The sequence below is a fragment of the Cetorhinus maximus genome, chromosome 16 (assembly GCF_964194155.1).
Source record: "Cetorhinus maximus chromosome 16, sCetMax3.hap1.1, whole genome shotgun sequence".
NCBI classification, from domain to species: domain Eukaryota; kingdom Metazoa; phylum Chordata; class Chondrichthyes; order Lamniformes; family Cetorhinidae; genus Cetorhinus; species Cetorhinus maximus.
The window spans coordinates 67,102,319-67,115,716 of NC_135894.1; the positions used below are offsets into that span (position 1 = coordinate 67,102,319).

The following is a 13,398-nucleotide window of genomic DNA, read 5'->3' on the forward strand; positions in this document are numbered from 1 at the left end:
TTAAAGTCCTTGCAAAGGTGTCACATACCTGGTACCAAGAGTATGTGCTTCACGTGATTCACAAGGAGAATTCTGCATACCAAAGGTGGTATTCTACCACCAGCTGAGCACAGGGACCTGAACCATAGGACATTTCTGTTGTAAGGGTTTGTTCAGTGACTCACTAAGAAGTTCAGAGGTTTGTAAGGTTGAACAGTAACTGTTTATTGGTTACACATAACTATATACGTATGTACAAGGTATAGCCCAGACCATGAGATAACTCCATGCTTACTTCTACACAAGTCTCCAGACCATGCTTGCTCCATGTCCAACCTGGTCTGCTCTGTGTTTGGCCTCTTGTCATGTGACTCAGTACATCAGACTGTGGGCAGTACTGTTATCCAGTTCCACATTAAACCTTGCTATGCCAAACACCCTTATATTACACCTCCCCCAAGTTTTTACCCAACATTACAATCTTTCTTTACGTGCTACCCCTTCCTCCCCCAAGTCTCTGATTTTATAAATTCAGACTATCTGGAGGCTTGACGATTTTTCTGGATCTCATTTTGATCTCATTTGGAGTGGTGGGCTCAGTTGCTTTTGGCAAGCTTTGTTGGTTTGTTATTAAACTTGTAGTATTCTGTGTTTCTGGCACTTGGTTGTCTCCATCTGATTCACATATTGCACTCCTTAGAGTTCAGCTTTTTCTTAAAAACCCATCTGCTCTGTTTGGACAATATAGGCTTGTCCCTTTCCTTCCGGAGGGAATGTTCACTCTGTTCCTTTATAGTATGAACACGGGTTTTATTTTTTCATGGAATCCGCCATGATCTTTCCGGAAGTTTCTGTTTCAAAAATGGGACCTTCGTTTCCACTTGTTTCACAATCTTAGCCAAATATTTGTTTACTCTCTTATTTTCCAATTCTTTTTCATGCTTATGAGTCTTTTCATCCAGCTCAGCAACTACTCTGCTGAGTTCAGTTGCTTTTGTTTCAGAGTTATCTGCAGAGTCGTCATACAAGCTTAACAACTTCACCTTGGCATTCAATTCCTTTCGGAATCTTCTTTCCATGGTCACTGACTGCTCCCTAGACTCTTTTAATTCACTCATTAGATCCTCAGTCTATTTCTTAGAAGTTTCCTTTTCTGCTTTTAAATTCTGGATTTGTTCTTCTATACTGTGCATCCATCTTTCATGTTCTTCAGATTGGATCTAAATTCAAGAATTTAATCAGTTTTGGTTGTTAATTCTGTGTTCAACCAACTGTTGTGATTCATCAGGAATTCCTTATCCTGTTCCAGGCATTTTTCACGATACTTAGCAGGGATTTCTGATACTTGAAGTTCATCAAATTCAAATTGAAGATCTCTTTGTTGAATTTTCTTCTGCAAGGTTATCATTTAGGCATTTCAAGTCCTCTTTTGAGTCTTCTATTCCCTGTGAGCAGCACTCCAGAGTTCTTGTCAGGTCTCTTTTTATTAGCAAACTCATCTTCGTAGGTAAAGTTGGTTCTTTGCACTGATCAGTTTTTCCTTAGCAGAGCTCAATTCCTCTGTGCTATCCTTCAAGCTCACATTCTGTAATTTTGCTTCTGCTAATTGTTTCTGAGACTCTTCATGCTGCTTTGTGATAATTTTGACTTTCGGTTGGGTATGCTGCAGAAGTGGTAGAGAACTTTTTTTCTGACTGTCAAATTGGAGCTGCGAATTTTCTACTTTTTGTTGCTCTGCACACAAAAAGTTCTTTATCTTCTCCTTTTCCTCCTGCAGTTGAAAAACTCTGTTGTTCCGTAATGTTTTCATTGTCTCAAACTCTTCAACAGGAATGTACTCTAAAATGCATTCCCTCTTTAAATGCCTGGATGTCTCATTGCAGCCTGGCATTTTCCTCCTGTGATCTTTCACTTTGCAGTTCAACCTCAGCATACTTCCAGGTGCCTATGCTTTTCACTCATAGCATTAACAAACTTGCTTTCCATTTCTTCATATATCTTTGGAAATGTAAGGTTTTTCCAAGTTTTATTCCAAATGTCCAACCAAGTTCTTCAGCTCTGCAGTCTCTCTTGTGTACCTCTTGGCTTTCTCCTGGAATATAGAACAGAGTCTTCTTTGTGAACTGGTTCTTCAGTTCTTTCAGAGTGACGTAAAATTCATTTTGCTTCTTTTTGTAATTTTCCAGTGGAGTGAACTTTGACCTGAGGGATCCTTGCAGTGTGTAAAAGCTCATTCAACAGCTTTCCCTTTTCTTTGTGAAGCTCCATTGTTTCCTTTTAAATTTTCTGGTAATTTAATAGAATTTCCTAGATTTTGTTCTGCTGTTCAAGGCAGTCTTCATTTCTTCATACTGCTGAAGGGTTATGTACTATTTTTGCATTTGATCTTGAAGGACAATCAGCTGTTCTTTCAACTGTTTATTTTCTTGTTCAGCTCTTGCCTTCCCATTCTGTATTGCAGTGCATTGTTTGTCACTATTGATAGTTCCAACACAGCTTTTCTGAAGTAGTATTCAACATCTTAACTCCTCATGTTTTTCTAGGGCACGTATTGACTCTTCAAAGAGTCTTTCAAGGCAGCAATTTCTTTGCGTACTTTTCCTGCCTGCTGTTGTGCCTGTCTGTACTTCCGGTTGAGTTCTGCCAACTCCCTCTTTAAATTTGCCAACAATAGAATTCAGAGTTGTTACTTCCTCCTTGTGCTTTTTTGGAGATAAGTACTGAGTCTGCATAAGATTCAGATTTTTGCTTATTGCATTCTTCTCAATATCCACCATTTTTGTTTCTTTCAAAGCCTCCTTGCACTATTGTGAGGCTTCAGAAATTTGTTTGTTCAGGTGTTGAACAGTTTGGTTCATTGAAGACTTTAGTCTATCAGGCATGTTCAAAGGTATGTACTCTGCTTGAATCTTGTGTTTCACATCTTCCAATTAAGGTTTGATACGAACATTTTCCAATCTTATTTCTGCCTTTTCTTTACCTGCCTGCAGCTTGGATCACTCTACAACTTTGCCTTCAATCAAGCTAGCTGACTCAACACTGCCATCTGCTGTTGCAGTTTGGGTAATGTGTTAGCATTTTCAAAAAGATCTATCTCTAAGCCTTCTGACTGGTTCTCTGCCTCCTCTTTCATCCGCACTAAACACTTCAGGTCATGCACTCCATTGCATTGACCTGGTCTGCCACATTGTGTGGTTTGCTTGGGTATTGTCTTCCCTTTCATTGCCTTATTGGGGGGGGGGGGGGGGTTCTATCCTTCTTTATAAACTGTGTGCTCCACAAATTGAAGATTAAAATACTTGTCAAAGTCTCGTAATATCTCAAAGTTGGCTGGGGATTCATCAATGCCTTGCATTAGGATTATCTCATCCACAAATTCACCAAACAAGTATAAAAATGTATTAATCTGGATTTCCTCTGATTTCCAACTTAGTCCTGATGTATTGTGGTAAGTTAAAAAGAATTTTCTCCAAGACACCCAATTTTGCATCTGGCTTCGTCCTTGCATCAGCCCAAATTGATCTGGTAGGATAGATTTGTTATCTATGATTGCTTTTCAGCTCAGGGGAGTACAGCTTTAAATGTTGTTGCATTTAAAGATGGCGCTGCAGTAACCATTTTTCTACTTCTTCCCACGCTTGTCAGGTTTTGGCAGGCTCCTGCGGCGATTGCAGACCTGATCTCAAGGTATCAGTTTCCTGTAGCAATTCTTTAAATCACAGGTTTTTGTCCTTCAGAATGTTTTTGGACTATTTTAAGGTGATTAAAAGACGATTCCCTGCTTTGACAAAGTTTTAAAAAAAACATTTTTTTCCCAATAGAGCTTGGCTGCCACATTGTGATATACCGACTCTGATACCAGACTGACGACGGTGATTAATGAAATGGACTGCTCTGGCTGATTAATTCCCCATAAGACTTTTAAAGGCTAATTGAGCCTGAGAACCAAATTTTGTTCACTCTTGCTAGGTCCTTTGACTTTGCAATTGGTGGGGATTCACAATGGACCTCCATATGCTCTGGTGGAGTCCTTTAGCTGCAGAGTGGATTTTTCTTCTGCCCTCAACCTTTATGTCTGCAATGGAGCTTCTTTTTTGGCAATCTCCAGCTGTGTCTTCAGCTCAGGTGCACTTCAGTCAGGTCAGGATGCTGTTCCTTCAGTCTTACAGATTCCGGGGTCCTGCTCTAGCTTCTCTGGTGTCCTGGGCTCTTTCATTGCTGCCACCATGTTGTAAGAATTTAGTCATTGTCTCACTAAGAGGTTCAGAGGCTTGTAAGGTTGAACAGTAACTGTTCATTGGTAACGCATAACTATATACATTTGTACAAGACATAGCCCAGACAGTGAGCTAACTTCATGCTTACTTCTACACAAGTCTCTAGACCATGCCTGCTCCATGTCCAACCCGGTCTGCTCTGTGTGTCGGCCTCTTGTCATGTGACTCATTACATCACACTGTGGGCAGTACTGTTCTCCAGTTCCACTTTAACCCTTGCTATGTCAAACACCCCTATAATCCAATCCCTAGCTTAGACACAAAGACATTCTGAAAGCCAATCTTGGAACATGGAAGTTGGACCCCACTACACAGGAACAAACAGCCCTGGACAGATCCAAACGGAGAAGTCTATTGTTATGATCTCAGTTGAGTCCAGTTTTTTTTATTAGAAAGAAATATGAAATCCCAGTATTTACTGATCGACGGAAACCACAACATTGCCCGGTTTAAAACAAACAAATTTTTACTATACAAGAGTTAAACAAAACAAACACTAAATACTATCTTGATTAACCACCTATATTCTAAAACCCAGAATCAATATCAGTTAAATATGAATGAACAAGCAAATTGCAGTCGATTAACCAACCAGAATTCCATGGGCATGGTTTTTACCAAAAATGGAACACCTTTGCAGAATTTCCTCAACACTACTTACGAAGGTTTGGATGGCATAGATTCATCAATGGTATCTTCAAGTAATAGAAATAGCTGCAGCAACTAAATCTTTGCTCATTTTCAGCTTCAGGATCTAGCCTCTGTGTTCTTTAGCCTGCTTGTATTACACCACTAGACTCATCATCTACTACTGAGCTCTGAGGGCTCTCTGTGTCCTTTCATAAGATTTCAACCAGGTTCAGTCTCCAAACATTTTGGCTTACAATCTCAGTTTCAGTCGTAGTTTCCTTAGAAACTGGAACGGTGAGATTCCTTTCTCAGTTTCCCTTTTTAATTAGAATCTGTCTCAAAACATTTAAGCTTTGAAACTAAGGATTCCATTGCACTTTCACCAAGCAATCTTAACATGTGAGGAGGACAGAGGCACCTCCAGGACAAGCAAGCATGTCAGAGCCAGTGCTTTTATCGACCTCTCTAACAGTGACTTCATATGTAATTGCAATTGGATCTGCAAATCAAGTTTAACATCACATTTGAGATGACACCAACCTAAACGGTAAACAGCTGGTCTCCTTGCTGAACATTCACCCATCAAAGCAATGGGTGGCCTAACCTTTGTACTAAATTACCCAGCTTCATGTATAATGGAAAAAAATCAAACCTCCATTGCCATTATGACGGACTTTGTCACCATAAATTCTGACTATTTGTTAATATCTTTCATTGAATTTCTTTATTGTTTACTACTTTAATATATACACAAAGTGAGTTAATTTTTTTTGCTTAGTGCACTGAGAATGGGCTAAATAAGATTTTTTTCTCCCATTTTAGGTCAATTGCAGGAACATTTTGCTATTCAATGTGTTTCATTGAGCGTGGCTGCAGGTCACGTACATCTAAGGAGCCATTCAAAAGACAGTAACAATAATGTTGCTGAAGTATTTGTTAACCAAAAGACGTTACTGTAATATGTCAATTCATAAGGGGAGTGCTTAAATTTGAATGGTAGCAGAGGGAATCAAAGATTCTAAAAAGCCAGCTTTCCTGAAGAGGTCCTGTAGCATATTTTGGATGGCATGAGGTTGAAATATTGAACAAGAGATGATGTGATCATAGCCTGTCTTGTCTAGAACAGGATTTTAAAAAATCATTCCAAAAACAATGAGTTTAAAGAACCATATGTTCATGATAGATGGGCTGAATGAGAAATAGAAAGTGGTTACTAACTGAAAAACATCTAATGTTTTTCTAATAAACAGTACAGCAAGGTTATAGTTTTTTTAAGGAGTGTACTGCAAACACAAATATAATTCTTTGATGATCTGATCCAGCTTTATACAATTCTAATTCATCATCTTATTCTTCCTTCGGCTTTTCCCACGTGACATGGGGTCCACATTACTGGTTGATCATCTTAATCATAATTTTTTGGATTTGGTTGGAGGATTCACAGGCAGATACCCTACCTGTCACTAATTTTCACCAACCTTTCCCATTTATCCACACCTGGGAGCCAGAGCATAGCTGACCAGGAATCTCTCCTGCTCTTACCTCCTGGTATAGGTGCGTTGGAAGGATTTACAGGTTGACAATCAATCTTTTTGGCTTTTTAGCAATCTGTATATAATACACAAATATTAAAATAACTAAACTTTGCCATTTCCATCAATGAAAATCATGCATATAGTGTAACCATATATTTAATGCAGGGCATACACATAATTTATGTATTTTATCATTATGTCCTTTGAATTAAACTTGGCAGCTTGTATCATACTTTTATACCTTTACTGTGCTCATTAAAGTGAAGAATATTAATGCTAGAGACTGGAAAACTGCATTTTATCAGTGCTAGCTGCAAGAACATTTAGATGTAGAATTCCACCTGCACTCTGCCACAGCAATGTGTTTGAACCTCAACCAAGCATCCTGATTGTGATTGCACCATTGTGGCTAGAGTGCCAATTCTATGCTATGGATTCAGATTACACAAATCTATTTTATGCATGACCTTTACAACTAACAATGACTTTCACTCTATTAGTCCGGCCGAGGCTTGAACCCTGGTCCCAAAGTTGAAAGTTGAGTATATCTTTTTGAACCGCACTTTATATAAAAGTTTTTATGCAGAACTTATGAGTATGTTTAACATCAACTTTAGCACTTATCCTAAATTAGATATGAATGAAGGAGCCCTGAATGATCTGAAAATGCATCCAACAGCTCAAATTGTAATTGGAAGAAATTTCATTTTTTTTTTTCCCAACATCAATTTAAACGATTAACTGGTTTAAATAAACATTGCTTTAAAGCTGACAGTTATTTTTCCTGAATGCTGTTTGTGTGAACAGTTAAGAACAGATTCCTTGACTTATGTTTTATCAGACTAGGTCGCCCTGGTGTCGATTGCTACTGTCAACATGATAGTGGGGCAGCTGTGTTGCATCTTCAGTTCCTGATCAATGAGGTAATTCCCTGATTTCTCATAAATACAGAGAATCATTGCCATGTAATAGTATACATTTAAGAGATGCTGCATAATTTATATCAGATGACTTATATGCAAAGATCATGGCTTGGATATTCTGATTGGCCAGGCTGGTAGAGGTGCAGTAGGATGGAAGATTCTCCTGCTTTAGGAATGTGCTCCTGACCCTGGGCAGATTTGAAAGATCAACTAATTTAAATAATTTTGGCAGATTCCTTCACCGCCCCCACCCCCCGGCCTTCCAGGAATCCACCTAGAGAATGGTTTTGGCAGGCCAGAGTGCTGATATATTTTTCAATTGCTTTAAGACATGATCGAATACAAAGGATTTTCATGTCCGTTCATTTCCAACCTCTCAGTCCTTCCTTCCCACCATGTTGCCCAGAACAACTCTGGATGTCAGGAGTGTTTTCTAGGAACAAATTATATGCATCTTATTATCATAAATCGAACCATAATTGTGTGGACATAATGGGCCATAACTTCTGGAGGTTGGAGTGGAGGGGGGGGGGGGCGAGGTTGGATGGGGAGGGTTGGTGGTGGCATGTGGGGCCTGAGTATTTGGTCTGGGTGTTTACAGTAGTTACCCAGAAATTAGAAGAGATTTTAATTCTAACTTTTTCTGGGTAACTATTAGCATAACCCCACGGCACCATCGAAGTTTGCAATTTAAATTGCATTTTCAGATGGTTTCCAGCGCAGCGCAATTGTCCAGAGGAAGTTAGCACTTCTGGGCAATTGCCGTGCAAACCCTTGCCTGGGAACTTGCCAGAGTGATTCCCCAGCGCATCTTTGGTGTACCCCCCAAACCTGATGCTGGGGAGCACGGAAGTTATGGGCCAATATATGCCTAATATCACCTCTGGCCAAAAATAGCAGCTTCTGAAGAATTTTCCAATTCGAGTATCCACTATAACCCGAGTAGAAATTTCCATTCTACATAAGATAAAAGCAAAAAACTGCGGATGCTGGAAATTTAAAACAAAAATACCTGGAAAAACTCAGCAGGTCTGACAGCATCTGCGGAGAGGAATACAGTTAACGTTTCGAGTCTGTATGACTCTTCACCAGAACTAAGGAAAAATAGAAAAGAGGTGAAATATATTTCCATTCTACATGTCTGCAGCAATGATGTATTGTAATTTCTAAAAGCAACAAATCATACTTGAATAAAAACAGAAAGTGCTGGATCTCCAACATCTGCATTATTTTGCTTTTAAGTCATACTTGAATCTTTTATTAAAAGACCACTTCAAGTACGTCCTAAAGAGAATAGAATTACAAAAGGCTTTCACTGTATGTGAAAGTTCATTTGTTTAAGACATTTCTAAGTTTGAGTAATTCATTAGACATATGTAAATGAGTAGCTTGCTATAAGTTTAGGATTTTTATTTTGGTGGTAAAGATTATTCACTTGTCTAAGTATTAAACCTACAGTCCAGCTTCCCCCATCAACAGATATGTACACAGCATGCTTTTTGTCAGTTACTGTTTTCTTGCCTTTAGTTCTCCCTTCTCCATGCATCTTTTCTATGTGTTCTCCTCAATGGTCTTCATTTTTACAAAGCCTTTTTAAACCAGAGAAACCTACATCACAAAGTCCCCAGTGGCCATCATTAGCTGTAATTTCTGTGATTGCTCTGAGCTACTGCAGTGGGATGAGGTCATCATTCTTATTTTATTTGCATGTAATTTCAAATGGAACTGACAGATTTCTCCACTTAAATCCCTGATCAAATCACTGACACTTGGCACAATTGTTTCATCAAAATGTGATAGTCTTTAATTTTGACTTATGTTATTGTAAAGCTAATGCTGTCACTACTCAAGCAGCTGGTATACAGATAGTAGTTGAGAAATGATTGAACAATTATTAATTACTTTTAAATACTCAACTAATCATGGTCAAAGTAAATATTTTCAAATCATTCACATTCCAGTTTGTTTTTGCTTCAAATGTTCATGTTTTGGTGAATGTGATCACAGCAGGCAATTTTAATGATATGAAAAATTGCAACAGTCAATATAATTTTCTGGCACATGGTCCATTAATACAAATGATTATTCCTAACAAATGAGGCATCAATCAACAGTAATCTCACAACTGGAGAAGAACTTGAAGAAATAGAGAAGCACACCGTTGCTGTGGCCCACATAGGAACCTACGACATAGGGAAAACTGGGAATGAAGTCCTGCAGAGGAGTTTGAAGAGTTAGGGTACAAATTAAAAAGCAGAGGCTCAAAGGTAATAATCTCCAGGTTTACTACTTGACCACAATGCAAATTGGCACAGGAGCAATCAGATTAGAGGTTTAAATGTTTGGGTGAAAGAGTGGTGTGGGAGGCTGGGGTTTCAATACAGGGCACTGGCACCAGTAATGGGGAAAAAGGGAGCTGGTCAATTGGGACAGGACCAATGTCCTGACTAATCAAAAAACTAGAAAGATAGATGGAGATCTAAGCTAATAATGGGCAGGGAGGCTTGGTAACGATAAAACAATGGCCTGAATTTTATCTTTGGCGGGCGCGCGTGATTGAAGGGCTAGGGAGCGGTTGGGAAACGGGCCCCTGAACGTGATTGGCACCCAACCGTGGTTTTATGCCAGCTGGCCAATTAACGGGCAGCCAATGTGAAATGCGTGTTGATAAGCTCAGTGCTGTCAGGGTGGGGGCAGGAAGGCGGTGGGCAATGATGTTTCTGTGGGTGAACGCTGCAAGAACGCTCCCTGAAGGCAAACAGCTGCCTCAGGGAGCGGCAGACCTGAAAATAAAGGTTTAAAAAGCTGCAAAAAATAAGTTATTTTGTTTTATTTATTCACGGGATATGGGCTTCGCTGATTGGGCCAGCATTTTTTGTCCATCCCGAGTTGCTCTAGAGAGGGTGATGGTGAGCTGCCTTCTTGAACTGTTGCCGTCTATGTGGTATAGGTACATGCGTCACAATCAATCACCTGAAAATATATCTAATAAAAATGCTGTCCACAGATATTTATTTTATTTTATTTCATAATGGAAATTTCATCCCACCCTCCGATGGGGTTTGATGAAAAATGCAATGGCCACCTGGCCAATTTGCCCATTCGCCGACTGTAAGGTTGGACGGGCCACAAAAAATCAGAGATAATTGCGCCATTAATGGGCTGAACTGCTCTCTTAATTGTCGGTGAGCACGTTTCCGACTTTTTGCGCACGCCCGCCGAGCAAAATATCACGCGAATGCGTGATGATTTTGGGACACTTGTCCTTCTCACATGATTTTATGCCCGATCAGGTCAGGTGCACACCCACCCGCAGGACGTAAAATTCAGCTCTATAAGCTTGAAGAGAAAAACCAAGTCTGTAGAGCAGAGTATCAATTTGTGTAAAATCAAACAGATTGAGACAGAGAGTTCAAAGATGTTAATACGATAGTAGTGACTAATAGTAAAAAGTTCAAATTAAAGGTATGGTACAGGTGAACGCATGATGCATTTCTAACAAGGTAGATGAATTTCTGTCAGAGATAAATGGGCATAATCCAGTAGCCATTATTGAGACAGAGGGCTGGATTTTATGGGCTGCTGTGCTCCCTGTGCCCCCAGCTAAAACATCATGGGAGAGCCCGCCCAAGCAAAAGGGCAGCCATTTAACCATCACGAGAGATGCTGGCCAATCAGGGGTTGGCAGCTCTCCAGTATCGGCAGCGCCAACCGAGTGGTGGCCATTGCTGGTACTGCACTTGCAAAATGAGGAGATGAGCTCAAGTGGACCGCAGTTTGGGTGTCTCACCAGGTGCCAAGTTGGCAGGCCCTGACGAGGGGGTGGTGGATGTCAGGGTTTGAGAGGCCATGGGAGGAGAGGAACCTGGAGTAGGATAACACTTTGGGGGGTGCAGGTAATAATAATCAGCCCCCGACGGCAATTTCACGTTGGCTGGCCAATTAACGGCCAGCCAGCGTGAAGCGTGCGCTGAAATGCTCAGCGCTGCCAGGGTGCGGTGAGAAGAGGGCGGGCGCTGATGTAAGCATGGGCGAGCGCTGAATGAAAGCTCCCTGAAGGAAAGAGCTGCCTCAGGGAGCTGAAGACTTCATTTATTAGTTTTAAAGTTTTTAAAATCCAGAAAAAAATGTTCATGCATCTAAATCACCTGAACATATACATGAAAATTTTGACCATACATTTTAAAAAAAATGTAATAACGGAAACCTCTTGGATGAGGTTTCATGAAAAATCCAGAGTCTGTCTGGCAGATTTGCTCGTCCGCCAACCATAAAGTTAGACGAACCATGGAAAATTGGGGACAATTGGAACTTTAACAACTTTAATTGTCTTCTTAATTATTGGCGCACTGCTCCCAACACTGTCATGTGCCCGCTGACTGGAATATTGCGTGAGCGCGGGATGATGTTGGGATCTTGCCCGACATCATCTTGAGAGATTTCGTGTCCGATCGGGTTGGGCTCGCACATTGACCTAAAAATTCTACCCATGCTGTAATTTCATATTACATTTGAGGGTGATGTGGTCAAGTTTGAAACTAGGGTCTTACGCTTAAAGCCAATTATGGAAGTATGAGTGGCAAGTTGACCAAGGTAGATTGGGAAATTAGATTAAAAGTTATGGTGGTGGATAAGCAGTGGCGAACATTCAAATAAATAATTCAGAACTCTCAATGAATATACATTCCTTTGAGGAATAAAACCTAAATTGGAAAAGTGTTACTACTGTGGCTAACTTGAAGAGTTAAGGTTGAGGTAAGGAAGAGCTTTTATAAGTATGTGAAAAGGAAGACATTAGTAAAAATAAATGTGGGTCACTTTAGAGGCAGAAACAGGAGAAATTACAATGCGGAATTAGAAAATGGCAGCAACATTAAATTAATACTTTTGTGTCTTTGCAGCAGAAGACACAAAGAACATTTCACAAAGTGTTGAGAACCAAGGATCTAATAAGTGAAGAACTTAGTCATTAACAGTAGTAAAGAAAGCACACTGAAAAAATTAGAGGGACTGAAGCTAACATAGGTACCTGCAGCACAAGGACTGCAGTGGTTCAAAAAGCTGGCTCACTGCCACCCTCTCAAGAGCAATTAGGGATGGAAAATAAATGTTGCCCTTGTCATCATCTTCAACTATTGCATTCTGTGTTGTGCAGGTACACCCATAGTGACGTTGGGTAGGAAGTTTCAGGATTTTGATCCAGCAAGGTGAAGGAACAGCATTATATTTGCAATCAGAATGGTGTGTGACATGGAAGGGAACTTGGAGATAGTGCTCCCATGCATCAGCTGCTCTTGCTCTTTGGATGGTTCTATTGAATGAGTCTTGGAGAGTTGCTGTAGTACATCTTATAAATGGCACACACTGCTGCCACAATGCATCGGTCATGGAGGCAGTGAATGTTTAGAATAATGGAATGGGGTGCCTATCAAGTGGGCCACTTTGTCCTTGATGCTGCCAAGCTTCTTGAGTGTTATTGGAGCTACACTCATTCAGGCAAGATTGCATCACACTCCTGATTTGTGCCTTGTAGATTTTTAAAAATTCTTTCACAGGATGTGGGCATCACTGGCTACGCTAGCATATTGCCCATCCCTAGTTGCCCTTGAGAAGGTGGTGGTGAGCTACCTTCTTGAACCACTGCGGTCCATGTGGTGTAGGTACACCCACAGTACTGTTAGGAAGGGAGTTCCAGGATTTTGACCCAGTGGCAGTGAAGGAATGGTGATATAGTTCCAAGTCGGGATGGTGTGTTGCTTGTAGGGAAACTTGTAGGTGGTGGTATTCCCATGTGTCTGCTGCCCTCCTCCTTCTCATTGGTAGAGGTCATGGGCTAGGAAGGTGCTATCAAAGGAGCCTTGGTGAGTTGCTGCAGTGCATCTTGTAGATTGTATATACTGCTGCCATGGGTGGTGGAGGAAGTAAATGTTTAAAGGTGGTGGATGGAGTGCCAATCAAGTGGGCTGCTTTGTCCTGGATGGTGTCAAGCTTCTTGAGTGTTGTTGGAGCTGCACTCACCTAGGCAAGGTGGAGATTATTCCATCACACTCCTGC

The 13,398-nt window shown here is 40.5% G+C and overlaps 1 protein-coding gene across 1 annotated transcript in view; it reads left to right on the forward strand.

The window, feature by feature from the left end:
• stxbp5l (syntaxin binding protein 5L) overlaps nucleotides 1-13,398 on the forward strand; it is a 578,167-nt gene that overhangs the window by 126,923 nt on the left and 437,846 nt on the right. The window contains exon 3 of the mRNA XM_078559960.1: nucleotides 7,263-7,344. Within this exon, the coding sequence (XP_078416086.1) occupies nucleotides 7,263-7,344 (82 nt within the window). The remainder of the gene's footprint in view (nucleotides 1-7,262; nucleotides 7,345-13,398) is intronic.